Below are 15,741 nucleotides of genomic sequence, written 5' to 3'. Positions count from 1 at the left end.
CAAGATGTAACCAAGGATACAAATTTTCCAAAAAGACTGACAAAAGTCACTCCTTTTTCATTTTATATTGCAATTCTTTTTGTTCAGAAGTCTTGTAGAATCTGAAACTAAATCATGGAGCCCTGTCAATTGGAGTTTACATGCAAACCATCCTCTCCATCCCTGTAACGCACCTGTTCCAAAGATCGTCATCCTCTCCACCCCAGCCCCAGAACGCATTTGCAAAGCCGTTGATTTTTTTGAACTGTTCCACAGTCAAGCCACTCACTCCACCAAAAAATTCAGCATATGGAAGGCTACAGATACATGAAAATAAAAATGTCAGTCAAGTTTGAAATGAATAGTTTTTAGTGGTCACAGAAAATATGTTGTTGTAGCATGTCTCAATTAGTTTTAGTTACAGTAGTATCTGCTTCTAATTAATTTTCTACTTTTAGCATTAAACTCACTAGGAAATTAAACTTACTTACATATACATGTACTTATCCAACTTAGCAGCAAAATGTCTTGGCATCTGTCCACACCCATAATAGTTACGATCATTCTCAGGTATATGGTCCACATCGTGAAAGATCAAACAGTCCCAGTCCAAGTCCTTCATAGCTTCCCAAAAGCCAACATTAAAGAGCATAGCACGATTAAAGGGCTGATTCCCTGCCTAGAAGAGAAGCCCAATATATAAAAAAAATAACATTTACTTTCAGTCATACAACAACGTGAGTTCCAATACTTGAAGTCGATGAATAGGTACGCTTAGTTGCTTTATATCCTACAGTATATAACTTTCCTTTTTCAAAGACATGGCAATCGAATGAAACACAAAATTTTCTTAGGCAAAATACGAAAGAAAAATTTTGTGTTTCATTCGATTGCTATTTCTGACATATCAGCAGATTAAGGTCTATAAATAGGCGTTTGAGGGTTAGGAACCACCATAAAGCCTAAATACAAATACCAAAAAAAAGACAAACACTATTGCCAGGCTAATTCTTGATAGATAGGAGTTTAACATATGCCTAGTGATGCCATGCTCATCTAGATAGAAAGGCTGAATTTGATTAACACATAAATATAAATGCAATGCAAAATTTATACATCACTATTGTCCTGTGATAGCCCAACCTACTTTGTACAAGAATACAAGCATAAGAATCCCACTTCTTAGTTGGATCTTACACAAATGTGTTATAGAAAATTGTACCAAAAAAGAAAAAAAAGCAAACATGCAAACACTGTAAGAGTTTCATCAAGGAGAAGTGTAGCAATTTAAATCTGTTTGGGGAGCTACTAATCTCTCTTCAGTTTCATACAAAGTTGAACCAATTATCGGGGTATATTGAGTCAATTAAAGCTATACGTGTTAGGAAGTACCAAAATTTTGATTTAGTCTTAGGTTTTAATTACAAATCAACAATCAAAACACACACACCCTCTTGGAAGACTTGCATAACTTAAAATTTGAAACAACACTCTGAACATCAGAGATATAATATTGTTGAGCAAAAACCCTATGAATATATCTTTCTTATAGGATTTTTAGAGCCCTGGTGGCACAGTGGTTAGAATGTAGTATTGCAGGCAAACTCTGCCCACAGTCTAGAGTTTGATCTTGAACTCAAGATTGACTTAGTCTTTCATTCTTCCAAAGTTGGTAAAATGAGGATGCGGATTATTGGGGGCAATATGTTTACTCTGTAAACCGCTTAGAGAGGGCTGTAAAACACTGTGAAGCGATATATAAGTCTAAGTGCTTTTGCTATTATACAACAGATCAGCATTTCTCCATCATTAGATCCTTAAAAGTTTCATTTTATAAGTTCAAGTGAAACACTTCCTTGAAGATGTTTTATAAAGCAATATGGTCTCCTTGCTTCTAAAAATGAAATGTATACATCGTTTCATTTCTCTCCTGAGGCATCCTCCAGCAGTTCCAGTAACAGAAGGAATATTTTATATTTGCACTCTGCATGGGTAGACGTTTCTGGTTAGGGGTACAGCCAGCCCTCATTAAAAGAATTACTTCAGTATTTGACTTGATGAGAAAATGTTATCAAAACAAACTTGTCTTCACAAATCTAGAAATTAATCTTGAAAACAAAAACAGTACATGCAAACTTACTTGCTCAATGACATAAAATGCAAATTGCAAACGTTGGCGTTGCAGCATTGGAATAAGATGTCTAAAGAGAACCGGCAAATGTTCAAAACGATTGCGGAATGGAATAAGAATAGCCACCTACAAGGAGAAAGATCATTAGCTCTTCTAAGATCTTGCAAGCAACCTAAGCTATCAATACCAGATAAGCAAAGATATAAACCTCACTTGGACATTATTTTTGTAAGTAAAATCCTTAAATCTGTAAGAGTAGGTAACTAGCTTGCCTAAATATTCTATTTTTGCAAAATTATGTTCCAATACATTACAATAAAACTCAATTTATTTTAGCCTAATAAGATTACAGAGATAAAACACATGATTTAGACTTCTGGTTTAGAGGTTAAATGGGCTCATTATTTCAGTTCTTGTAAACAAACCTCATTGCTTGCTAATACTAAATATTAGTTTATAATTAATAACATTTATAGCGGTGGCTTCAGATTTGGTTCTTGAGCTTTCATTACATTAAAATATCATATTGAATTCCAGTTCTTCAAGACAGATCCCTAATTTTATTTTTAACATTCCTAGGATCAGTTCTTCAAATGAGACACGCAATGCAGGGGAATCTTCCACGGGAAGAACGAGAGAGATTCATTAGGTTGGCAAACCAGGGCCTCTGTGGCCAGTATTGGGCCATGAGGATCACTTCTGCCTGCTCCTGGAGCAGTTTGCAGATGGTCGTTGGGATGAGCGGGAGGGGGGAAAGGCGTAAAGTAGGCCCTCCGGCCACGGAGTCCGCAAGGCGTCTGTCCCCTCCGCCCCTGGGAAGTAATAGCGGGAGAAGTACCTGGGGAGTTGGGAATTGCTCGATGATGCGAATAGGTCGATGACCGGTTGGCCGAACCTTTGGGATATCTCTGAGAAAAGATCCGGATGTAGGCCCCATTCCGAGGGATCTACAGTAGAGCGACTCAGAAAGTCTGCCTGCCCCGAGATGTGCTCAGCCCTGAGGGAAGCCAGGTTGGATTCTGCCCAGGATCCCAGAAACCGAGCCTCGGACATGAGGGACCTGAACCTGGTGCCCACCTGCTGGTTCACGTGGGCCTTGGAAACCACGTTGTCTGTAAGGACTAATACGTGATGGCCTCTGATCCGGTGGTGGAAGTAGCGAAGAGCTAAGTGAATGGCCCTGAGTTCCAGCCAGTTGATGTTGTGTCTCAAGTCTGCGCGGGACCAACGGCCCTGCGCAAACTGAGACTGTAGGTGTGCTCCCCAGCCGAACAGGCTGGTGTCTGTCATGATTGTGAGGCAGTCGGGCTCCTTGAAAGGTGACCCCTTGGTAACCGCCTGTGAGAACCATCAGCAAACGGACCTCAGGGTTTGGACTGGGAGCCTCACCTGCCGGCTGGATGTGCTGGCGTTCAACTGCTGGAACGGTAGAAGGAACCACTGGAGATCCCGCAAGTGGAGTACGGCCCAGGGAACTATGGCTATGTAGGAGACCATTTTTCCTAGTAGTTGAGAGAGCAAGACCAGTGAGATGGTGCGGTCCTTGTACACTCAGTGAGCTAGGTCGCTGATGCTGTCCAACCGCTCCTGGGAAAGGTAGACCATACAGTTTGTGGTGTCTATGATGGCTCCCAGATGCAGAAGTCTGGATGAGGGAACCATCTGGCTTTTCCAAAAGTTCACTGAGAACCCGTGCTGTTGGAGGACCTGAATTGACTGGGCCGCCTGGAAGGAGGATGCTTGGATCAAGATGTCGTCCAGGTAGCACTGAACGCGTACCGGAACCTTCTGTAGATGGATGGCCAGCACAGCCAGGATCTTGGTGAGCACCCTGGGCCCCGAGAGGCCAAACAGGAGGACCCTGTATTGGAAGTGATGGCCCCTGTAACAGAACCTGAGGAACCGCTGGTGATCTGGAAGGATGGGGATGTGGAGATACGCTTCTGTGAGGTCTATGGATGCCAGGAAGTCTCCATGTCTGATGCCTCCCAGGATGGACTGGAGTGATTGCATCTTGAATTTTTTGTATGCAATGTAATAATTCAGACCTTTGAGGTCTAGAATTGCCCTCCATCCCCCCCGAGGCTTTGGGAACCATGAAAAGGATGGAGTAGAATCCCCTTCCCTTGTGATCCGGCGGTACCGGTTCTATGGCCTGTATTTCCAAAAGATGATGAATAGCCTCCTTCATAAGCCCCCGCTTGATCGAATCCTGAGATGTGGGGCAGGTGATGAAATGACCCGGGAGACTGGCCAGAAATTCTAGAGACAGGCCAAACTGGATTGTTTGCAAGATCCATCTGTGGTTGTGAGTTCCCACTGATGGAAGAAGTGGGCTAGTCTGCCCCCTATGGGAAGTGCGACATGGGAGTCACTTGGACCTCCTGTAGGGGCGCCCTGCTCCTCAAAATGGCCGTTTGCTCTGGTTTTGCTGCCTGGGCTGGAAGCTCGTCCTATCATATGGACGGTCCTGCCTGGGCGTAAAAGGCCGGGAGGGTTGGGCGGCTCCCTGGGTCGATGCTGGCCGAAAGTACTGCCTACGGGAATAAGGAGTGGGTCATTTGTCGGGCCGCTTGGTAAGGTGAGTCATGACTTTCTGCTTGTCCTTGTTTTCCACAAGGTACGGATTCAAGGGCTCCCCAAAGAGGTGGTTGCCTTAGTAGGGGGCAGTTGTGAGACGCCATTTGGCCTTGGCGTCGGCCAGCCAGTGCTTGAGCCGTAGCATTCTCCTTGCTGTAACGTTGGAAGCTAAGGACCTGGAAGCAACGTTGGCCAACTGTAAAGTTGCATCTGATGCATACTCTGTCACCGCAACCATTTTGCTTAGGTCCTGATGGGTCCGAATGTCCTCGGGGGGAGTCTGGCCTGAAGCTGACAAAGCCATAGGAGGGTGGTTCAGACAAAAAAGGACACGCAAATGGCCATTTTAATTGCCTACGCAGCCAATTGATGGGTCTTTCGGAAAATTAAGCCCCATTTTCTGTCCTCTGCTTTAAGCGCCTCAGCCATATCCCCGGAAACTGCAGTCTCGGACACGAGAGGGGTCCAGGCTTCGTCCACCTTTGGTACCTCCAGGGCCTTGGTTAGGTCTGTAGAGGTACTAAATATCTTTTTGTTGTTCCACCTATGAAGGGGAAAGATGATGGGGAAACCCATTGTTTCTTAACCCCTTTAAGAAATATAAAAGGACAGGGAACATGGTGCTGGGTTGCCACAGTTTCGAAGAAAACCGGATTTGGGCTCCCATCGAATGTGGCTTGAGGCTGAGGGAACTGATCGGACCCTATGTTGACCATCATGATGGCTTTGCGAAGCAAGGGAATAAATAGAACTGAATTAAATAGGCCTCCTGATGGGGAGGAGTCTGGGGGAAGCTCTTCCTCCTCTGACAAGTTGAAATCCAGCTGGTCACCTCCCGTCGGGGACAAGTAGCCAGTGATTGAGGAACGGGCAGGAGACGTGGGTTCCTGATATATGGGAATCCCTGCTGGAGGGACATAAGGTGAAATAACAGAGGTAGAAGCCTCCTGTCCAGGCAGGTGGTAAGACCGTGCCACGAGTGCACAGTCTGCAACCTTAGAGAGCAGGACTTCAAGGCAGCCATCAGAGAAAATGTCCCCGAGTTCTGATCCCCTGAGTCCAGCACCTGTTGGCGTGAAGGTGGCCTCGGGGGCCGAGTCTGATGGAAGCGTAGGAGGGCTGATAGCCATGTCCTGAGCTGCCACTGAAGAGGGACGATGTGTGGCGGGGGTTTCCACCAATGACCACACACCCTGAGCGGAGGCCGAAGGACCTATAGGGAGGTCGAATTCAGGGACCGCCAATTGATCCGTCTGTGTTCTGGCCTGTATTTGCGCTCTGGAGAACTCCTTCTCCAGAGCCTGGTGCCTACGGCTGGCTTGCTTCTCTGCCAACTTGGAAGGCTTTTTGAGGCCTTGTTCTTGAGCTTGCCTGCTGTCTCCTGTTTGGAGGTTTTGTGCCGGCCGAATCTTGAGGACGGGGAGGCAGTGCTCATGGGTTGAGGTACCGTGGAATCCTCTATCCTGGGTCGAGCTATCTCAGGGAACCTGAGGGGGAGTTCTGGCAGGCAAGCAGTTGGTGGGAAGAGTAATTGGAGCAAGTAATATGGACTGATCCCCTGACCAGTAATGTCTCTCTGGGGCTTGGGTCACGCCTGTGAAGGTAAAGTCGAAGGCATGGTTGGGACCCGCTATGGGCTCTGCCCGGAGGCCTTAGGTGGCCAGTCAAGGTGCACCAGAAAGCCCAATGAAGGACGCAGAGGACCTGAAGGGAAGGCCTGGCAGAGGAGCTGTTAAAAGAAGGTTCACTCACAAGCTCAAAATGGCGGCCTTGGATCAAAATGGTGGCCTGAGTAAATTGGGACAAGGCTGGTATCAGCGGGCTGAGAATGGCCAAGCACCCCTCTACTCCAGCTGAAGACTGCAGAAGCACTGAGAAGCTTAATTACTGGCAGCCCTAAGAAGCAATGATCCGCGCAGGGAGAGAAAAAAAGGGTCTGCAACTGCAGTCAGGCTGTCAGTGAATGAAATTGGATGATCGGCTGTAAAAGGGAACCGTGTGGCGCAGCCAAAATGGCAGCTGCTCCGAACGCTTGGAGGGGTCCCTGGGGAAGTCCAGAACTCTGCGGTAGAGCCAAGAGCCCTTCCGCCAACTGAAATTTGAAGACAGGTAGAATTTGGACAGGATCCCCTTTAAAGGGCAAACGGCTCAGTTTTAATCTTCGGTGCCTTCGGCGGCACCCAAAATGGCGGCTGCAACTTGACGGGTGTTGGGGAAGCTGTCTGAAATCTCGTGGAATCGTTTGGCACAAACTTAGGAGGTCGGAGCAGCAGTGCTGAGCGCTGCGCGAGGAATCCCACAAGTGAGGGGGGATGGGAGGGAAATCACCCAGAGCCCTGGGGAAGGAGAGATGGAACAGTCACTCCCCCCAACCAAGCCCCAGATTGGACAATCTGAGGCAGCACTGATCCCAACGCTTCTGGAGGAGAGTTGGGGTGAGGAGAGGAGCAAAGGAATCCACTAATCTGAGATGAAATTAAATGAGGGAAAGGAGAATCCAACAATGGAAATCTATCTGCTAGCTAAGTAATTAGAGTATCTTGAAATCAGACAGCCAAACCTGACACGTCTTCAAGAGCTTGAGACCAAGTCAAGACTGGGATCTCCTAGCAACAGGGGGTGTGTCAAGCTTGGCTAACTTGGTCTCAAGAGCAGGCAGACATAGAACACCCATTGGTGGATTCTCCATCTCCTGTGCTGGAGAAACTTGGGTTTTCAAAATTATAGCGTATATGCATAATTCGTTGCCGTTATTTAGAAATTTTGTAAGGGGTGCGAGAATATATCAGAAACATTCCGGAGATACGGGGTATAGAAAAGGTTGGAATACAATATAACATCTACCAAATTTTTTAGAAAACTCTTGAATTATAAGGCCAGCAGGTTCTATAAAAAGCATTTCAAAAGAAAAATTTAGCACACAACAAACTCAGGATTCAAGATGGTATATAGCATTATTGTTTTCAGCATTCCCCTTCTGTAGCTTACTTTCCAGCGAGGCAAGCAGTCACTAGGCTTCCAATGACCTCCTAATTTGATAGTAGGGTCTTGAGAGAAAAACTGGTGGATCTCATCCATACTGATTTCACTCATATTTACATCAGTTGGCCCCTCTATGTACGTAAATAGCAGAAAATGAGAAGTGGCAATCACAGCCATAAGAACATGTTTTGCAAATATCTCATCATATTATGCATTTTGCTGATATACCACTGTTATTGCTATCTTGCAATCAATTGTAATTTTCAGAATTAACTCCCCCTTTATTATTTTAAACATTACTTTCTGAGCAAAGTACTAAGCCAATAAATTTATTTAAAGCTACAGATTTAGAAGAATAAACAAATGAAAACTGCTACTTCCAAATGCATAACATATAACAATATCACACTCTTACTGTACTGCTGAGCATGAAGAAAGGAAGCACATAAGCTCCACATAAAACAAATATCTGGATTTGCCAAACTTGCTGGAGGGCAATTGCTACTTATGATAGGTGACAAATAATTTTAATGGGCCTCATTATGCTTCACTGATATAATCACACTCATCAATCAAGACAGCTTATTCCCAAATTTAGAGCACAGAAACTCAGTAAACACTGTTAAAACATGAATCTTTCAAATATATGCACTTATAATGCTTCATTGGATATACCAGCGTTTAGAAACAGTAGATGGAACTCAACATTTTAGGATAATCCTGTTTAACATTCGGGTATTATAGGCAGTCCTATAATGCTTCGGGTATTATAGGCAATCCTCACTTAAGGATGGTAACTGGGACTGGAATTTCTGTCGCTAAGCAATGCGGCACATAGAGCAACAACACATAACTGTACTGCTAAACAATGGAAATTCTAGCACTTTTGATTGCTACGGTTGAGCAAATCCAGTGCCAGTGTTAAATGGAAAGACACATGGCAGCCATTTGCAGGTCTCCCGATTGACTTTGCTTGTAGAAAGCCAGAGGAGGATGTTTCAAATGGGGATCACATGACTGCAGGAACATTAATCATCATAAATAATGAGGGCCAGCTGTATGTGTCTACCTGTCATGGCTGAAATGTTATGGCTTGAACCTTGACATAATTTTGAACGTTCATTAATGAGTAGATATTAAGCTCAAATGACCTATATTTTTTAGGTGTTCCTGAACCACCTCTAAGAACGTCCATGTGTCTATGGAGAATAATAAAATGTTTTTGTTGACTATAAACTACCTTTAAATATGACAGTAGTTCCAATCTATACATGATAAATAAGGTGGTAAAAGGTCTCTATTTCTCTCCCATCCTATAATTGAAAAAATCTGAACATGAATGAAATAAGCAGATTTTATTTAATAAACAAAATAATATCTGGACCATGTAAAGCAGACATGTCAAATTCACAACTTCACGTGACATTGCACGATGTATCGGAGCTTTTTCGCCATTGCTGGCAATGGGGTGGGCACGGCTCCGGTATGATAAAACCGGCCCATGGGCCGGCAGTTTGACACCCCTGATGTAAAGCCATGAAGGGATGCTTCATTCAAGGAATATTTAATGGAACATCCTCTTTGCATCTGTTTTGCTAAGCAATATTCCCTGCCCTCTTACTATAAACAAAATAGTTATCTTTCTTCACTTGACGCCAATTCGATGGCTTATCTAGCATTTCAATAAGTTGCTTCTGTACATTCTGAAAGTATTGGATGAAGTTTTGATGTAATATAAAGCAATTCAAGGAAGTAAGCAGCAATTTCCTTTATAATATAAACTTAGTTCAGCAATCTACTTATTACATGAATAATTAATTCTAAGTTGTACAAATTGAATTCAGAAATCAGTTGTACAAACTGAATTCGGAAAACATTAAAATATATGGAGCAACACTGAAATAAATAAAGTTTCAAACAATTTATTTCTGGTTGGAATATGACTTTACATATGTTAAGCATACAACTGGAAAGGGAAAGGGTGATTATGTAAATTGTAACAAAACTTACTCATAGAAGGGAGCCTCTCAGGGCAAGTATGATTTGGAAAATAAGTAAAATCTTCAGGAAGGAAAGTTGTTGTTTGCAGAAAGTTTTCACTGTGATTCAAATCAAAAGGATAATCTGATGGAAGAGTAAGAAAATAAGACTGCTACTCAAAATTATTTTATTACTTTCTATTGCTAGCCAAGTCATTAGGTTTATTTCTTAATATCTTTAGTATTATACAACACAAACAATAACTTTCATGATTTCATCATTAGGAAATGAAATGTCCTCCCAAAGAAATAAAAGAAATTAAAAAATTAGTGCATTAAATATCTGTAAAGCCAGTAAAGGACACTGATAATTGTATCAATATATCATTCTGTTTATTTTATTCATTTAGGGAAATCCCAGTGTTTATTTTAGGATTTGCCATTTGCAATGCTATGCTCATATTTTATATATCAACAGTGCTATGAAAGCAACATTTGGATTTTTATTATGTAAAATGGAAAGCAGAAGCTGAGAGAAGGGGCGTTGGTCTTACCTGAACGCCTTTTCTCAGTACGGAGATGGATAATCCACGGATGGGTTTTCTCTGTCTGCCTGCTCTTGAGACCAAGTAGCCAAAGCTTGACACGCCCCCACTTCCTGTGGAGTCCATTCTTAACGAGGGCGAATTGGCTGATGAGTGACGAGGTATTGGCTCTCAGCTCCCTACTAGCGGCCTGCTGGCCTTGGGGTGGGTGTGGATTATCCATCTCCGTACTGAGAAAAGGCGTTCAGGTAAGACCAACGCCCCTTCTCCAGTACAGGAGATGGATAATCCACGGATGGGACATACCAAAGCCTCACTGTCCCAAGGAGTGGGAAACAGATAAGGCCGGTAGATTGATCTCTGAGACAACTTGCTGGAGGACCCTCCTACCAAAGGAGGCGTCCGCCGATGCAAAGCGGTCTATCTTGTAGTGTCGTATAAACGGGGAAGGCGAGGACCATGTCGCGGCCCTGCAAACTTCGATTGACGCCTGGGTAGCCCATGCCGCCGAAGTTGCAGCGCTTCGGGTGGAATGGGCTGTGAGATGACTTGGGGGCGGCAGGGATGATACATTGTAAGCTTCTGCGATACAGCTTCGGATCCACCTTCCAATGTTGCCCGCGGAAACTTTCCGCCCCAAGGTGCCCGCTTGGAAGGACACAAATAGGGCCTCCGATTTGCGGAAGGGTTCTGTACGCTTTATATAACGCCGCAAGGTTCTGCGGACGTCCAATGTATGCCACTGCCGCTCCCGGTCATGGGTTGGATTTGGACAGAAGTTTGGGAGAATTACTTCCTGTGTCCTGTGAGAGAGTGAATTCACCTTCGGTATGAAGGCAGGATCTAACCTAAGGACCACCCTGTCCTTGTGGAAAATGCATAGGTCGTTTCTGACTGACAGTGCGGCCAGTTCCGAAATTCGTCTGTCCGATGTGATGGCAATCAGGAACGCCACCTTTAGCGACAGGTGTCGCAAGGAAACGGTTGCCAATGGTACAAATGGTGACCGAGTGAGTGCGTGAAGGACTCGCGGTAGTTCCCAGGACGGGTACCTGTGAATTACTGGAGGTCTGGTGTTATAGGCGCCCTTGATACAGGCGCGGATCCTGGGGTGGTGAGCTAAGGGAACCGAATCCGTGCAGGTGAGGAGGGTGGACAAGGCCGCCACTTGCCTGCGGATGGTCGCGGGGGCGAGGCCTCTGTCTAGTCCCTCCAAGAGGTAATCTACTATCTGAGGGATGTAGAGTTTGTGTAAGTCAAACTGCCGTTCCCTGCACCAAAGGCCAAAATTTTTCCAAGTGGAGTCATAAATGCGGTTTGTTGCCGGACGGCGTGAAGCTTGAATTATGGTAATGGCCCCGGGAGAGAATAGTTCCTGTGCCATTATCCGGCGCTCAAGTGCCAGGCGGTCAGTTGTAACCATTGGGGTTCCGGGTGACTGATGGTTCCCTGGTGTAGGGACACTTGATGAGGGGGAATGTTCCATGGGGGCGACTGAGACAGGTTCATCAGGTCGGCGACCCACGGTCTCTGTGGCCAATATGGTGCTACTAGGATCACTTCTGCCCGCTCCTGAATCAGCTTTCGGATGACCGCCGGTATGAGTGGTAGTGGGGGAAAGGCATAAAGCAGACCCTGAGGCCACTGAGTTCTCAGAGCGTCCGTCCCCTCTGCTCGCGGGTTGAAGTAACGAGAGTCAAATCTGGGGAGCTGGGCATTGTCTGATGATGCGAACAGATCGAGGATCGGGTACCCGAACTTGCGGGAGATGTCTAGGAACAAGTTCGGGTGTAGCCCCCACTCCGAAGGGTCCCCTGTGGTGCGGCTTAGGAAGTCCGCTTGCTGGTTGTTGACCCCCGATATGTGTTCCGCTTTTAGTGACTTCAGATTGGGCTCTACCCAGCTGAATAGGAGTCGTGACTCTGTCATCAGGGTTTTTGATCTGGTCCCCCCCTGCCGATTGAGGTGCGCCTTGGCTGCTACGTTGTCTGTTAGGACTAGAACGTGGTGGCCTCTGATTCTGTCTTTGAATTGTTGCAAGGCTAGGTGGATAGCCCTGAGTTCTAGCCAGTTGATGTTGTTTCTCAGATCCGTGGCGGACCAACGTCCCTGTACAAACCTGGAGTCCAGATGGGCTCCCCAACCATACAGACTGGCGTCTGTAGTGATGGTAACTCTGACTGGTTCCTTGAAGGGTGACCCCTTGGTCACGGCCCGAGAGCACCACCAGCTTAGCGCCCTGCGGATTTGTGCCGTGACCCTGACTAGGTGGTTGGATGCGCTGGTGTTCTGCCGTTGGTACGGGAGCAGAAACCACTGTAGTTCCCGTAGGTGGAGCCTGGCCCAGGGTACAATGGCTATGGCCGACACCATCTTGCCCAATAATTGGGAAAGTGTTAGTATCGGAACTGAACGTTGCCTGTGAACCCAGCGAGCCAGTTCCCTGATGCCGGCCACCCGGTCTTGGGAGAGATAGCCCATACAGTTGGTTGTGTCTATCATGGCCCCCAGATGCAGCAGCCTGGACGAGGGAACTGTCTGGCTCTTCTGAAAGTTTACTGAGAATCCGTGTAATTGAAGGACGCGAATGACGGTCCTTACGTCCGCCTGAGCTGTCTGTAGGGATGTTGCTTGGATTAGTATGTCGTCTAGGTAACATTGGACGCGTGTTGGGATTTTTCTCAGTTTGGCGGCTACCGCTGCTAGTATCTTGGTAAATACCCTGGGTGCCGAAGATAGACCGAAGGGGAGAGCTCTGTATTGGAAGTGTTTTCCCCCGTAACAGAAATGTAGGAACCGGCGGTGGTTTGGGTGGATGGGGATGTGAAGGTAGGCTTCCGTGAGGTCTATCGATGCCAGGAAGTCTCCTTCTCTGATTCTTCCCAGGATGGACTGAAGGGATTGCATCTTGAATTTTTTGTATGTGATGTAGCGGTTGAGGTTTTTTAGGTCCAGGATTGCCCTCCATCCTCCTGAAGTCTTTGGAACCACAAAGAGGATGGAGTAAAATCCTCTGCCTCTGTATTCTGCTGGGACCGGTTCTATTGCTTGAATGTCCAACAGGTGTTGGATGGCCTCCTGCATGAGTTTGCGTTTGGTGGGGTTCCTGGAGACCGAGCAGTTGATGAGTCGGTCTGGGGGTGTGATCAGGAACTCCAGGGACAGCCCGGACTGGATGGTTTGTAGTACCCAGTTGTCCGTGGAGGTCTGCTCCCACTGGTGGAAGAAGTGAGCTAGTCTTCCTCCAATGGGTAGGTCTATGTATGAGTCATTTTGTCTTCCGGTACGGACGACCCGTTCCACGAAAGGGTCGTCTCGACTGGTTTTGTTGTCTGGGCTGGAACCCCGGTCTGTCGTAGGGGCGGCCGTACGGTTTGTTCTGCCTGGGAGTGAATGGCTTGGGTGCCTGACTGATAGTCGTGGTTGTCGGTTGGCGAAAGGACTGCCTACGAAAGTAAGGTGTGGTACGTTTGTCTGACCTTTTGTTCAAGTGTGCCATGACCTTCCGCTTGTCTTTGTTTTCTACAAGATAGGGGTCCAAGGCCTCCCCAAACAGACCGTTGCTTGAGTAAGGGGCGGTCGCTAGCCGCCACTTAGCCTTGGTGTCAGCTTGCCAGTGTTTTAGCCATAGCATTCTCCTTGCAATTATGTTGGATGCTATGGATCTGGATGAAAAAATGGCCGATTGGAACGTTGCGTCTGCAGCGTATTCCGTGGCTGCTACCATCTTAGCCAGGTCCTGGTGTGTTCGTATGTCCTCCATAGGAACTATGGTTTGTAGTTGTTGCAACCAGATGAGGGTGGCCCGGACAAAAAAGTAGGCCGAGGTGGCTGCTTTGATGGCCCATGCCGCTGTCTGGTGGGTTTTGCGAAAGGCTTGTTCCCACTTTTTGTCATCTGCCTTAAGGGCCTCCACTAGGTCCCCAGCCATGGCTGTCTGGGAGACCAAGGGGGTCCAGGCTCATCTACTTTAGGAATTTCTAAGGCCTCATTGAGGTCTGTGGCAGTGCTGTATAATTTTTTGTCCGTACCACTCACTGATGGGAAGGAAGCGGGAGAGTCCCATGGCTTCTTGATCCCTTTCAGGAAAATGGCGGGGCAAGGTATATGGTGTTGCGTTGTCACCTTTTCTACGAATACGGGTCTGGATGTGGTGGCCGGTGTCGCTTGCGGCTGAGAAAACTGATCCGTTCCCATGTCCGCAATGGCTGTGGCCTTGCGTAGTATCGTGAGGAAGCGGTTGGGATTAAATAATCCCCTGAGGGGGGCTCAGGGGGAAGTTCCTCATCCTCTGACATAGAGATCCCAGGTTGATCCTCCTCTTGTGGTGAAGAATAACCACTCATGGAGGACTGGGCCGGGGAGACGGGTTCCTGAATGCCTGAGGACTCTGAGGGGAGTTCCGAGTGTGGCATGGCTGAGATGGAGGGCCCCTGGTCGTGGTGGGCGGAGCGCTGTGCTAGGGCTCTGTCCACCACTTTGGTTAATAGGGCCTCTAGCCGTCCATCTGCCCAGATGTCCCCTATGTCATTACCTTTGGGTGTGGTGACCGCAGGTGGAGAGTTGGACTCAGTGTTGTGCCTGCCGCCGTGGTTGTTTGTTGGGCTGATGTAGATGGCGGATCCAGTGGTTGCGGTGTTCCTGGAATGGACCACGCGCTCTGGGTTGATGTGGATGGACCCAATGGTAATTCCATCTCGGTGGCCGATATTTGAACCAATTCCAATTGGGCCTGCCTCTGCGCTCTGGAGAACTCCTTCTCCAGGGCCTGGTGCCTACGGCTGGCTTGCTTTTCCGCCAACTTGGAGGGCCTCTTGAGCGAGTGTTTTGTCTTCGCTTTGCACTTGCCTGCCGCCTTCTGGTCAGAAGGTGTGTTGCAGCCGTAATTGGGAGATGGAGGGGTCGTGCTCATGGATGAGGCAACGAGGGTCCCTCCATTCCGCTTGAGCAGTCCCAGAAAAACTGAGAAGACGCTCAGGCAGGCAAGTATTGGCGGGAGCGAAATTGGAACAAGTACCAGGACTGTTCCCCTGATCACCCGACCACAACAAAAATATTCTCTCTGGGCTCAGGTCACGGTAGCTGAGGGAGGTACCGAAGGCACGTTTGGAACCACTCTTTGGGTTCCGCCCGGAGGCCTTAGGTGACCAGGCAACGTGCACCAGTAGAAAAAGGAAAGGGGAGGCAAAAAATATCAGTGGCGACCTCAAAAGGGTCTGTAGGCCTAACTTAATACACAGCAGGTATCAAATGGCGGTCACCTAGAGCGGAATTTATTCTTATTAATACTATTACTATTATACTAATAATAGGAACAACAATAATAAAATAATAATAATAATAACAACAACAACAATAATGGTGATGATGATAATATTGTGTGTTCTGTCTTTAGGCCTGTTGGCCCTGCAGTCGCTTAATTTTTAGCTTAAAAAAAAAAAATTTTTTTTAAATTATTATTATTTTTAAAAATTATGTATCTATTTTTATTATTATTATATTTTGTCCTATTATTATATGTGTGTATCGGGGGTGGAGCGCTGGT

The 15,741-nt window shown here is 46.6% G+C and overlaps 1 protein-coding gene across 1 annotated transcript in view; it reads right to left on the bottom strand.

The window, feature by feature from the left end:
• The window catches only part of B4GALT5 (beta-1,4-galactosyltransferase 5), an 86,295-nt gene that overhangs the window by 16,045 nt on the left and 54,509 nt on the right, over positions 1 to 15,741 (bottom strand). Inside the window, exons 3-7 of the mRNA XM_039351229.1 lie at positions 9,683 to 9,796; positions 7,679 to 7,803; positions 2,120 to 2,236; positions 471 to 658; positions 174 to 296 (exon numbers count right to left, since the gene is read on the bottom strand). Coding sequence (XP_039207163.1) covers positions 174 to 296; positions 471 to 658; positions 2,120 to 2,236; positions 7,679 to 7,803; positions 9,683 to 9,796 — 667 coding nt within the window. The remainder of the gene's footprint in view (positions 1 to 173; positions 297 to 470; positions 659 to 2,119; positions 2,237 to 7,678; positions 7,804 to 9,682; positions 9,797 to 15,741) is intronic.

Source organism: Crotalus tigris, unplaced genomic scaffold, assembly GCF_016545835.1.
Source record: "Crotalus tigris isolate CLP2741 ecotype Arizona unplaced genomic scaffold, ASM1654583v1 scf7180000018371.15429387391:27106975, whole genome shotgun sequence".
NCBI lineage: Eukaryota > Metazoa > Chordata > Lepidosauria > Squamata > Viperidae > Crotalus > Crotalus tigris.
This window is presented reverse-complemented; position numbering and strand designations above follow the sequence as displayed.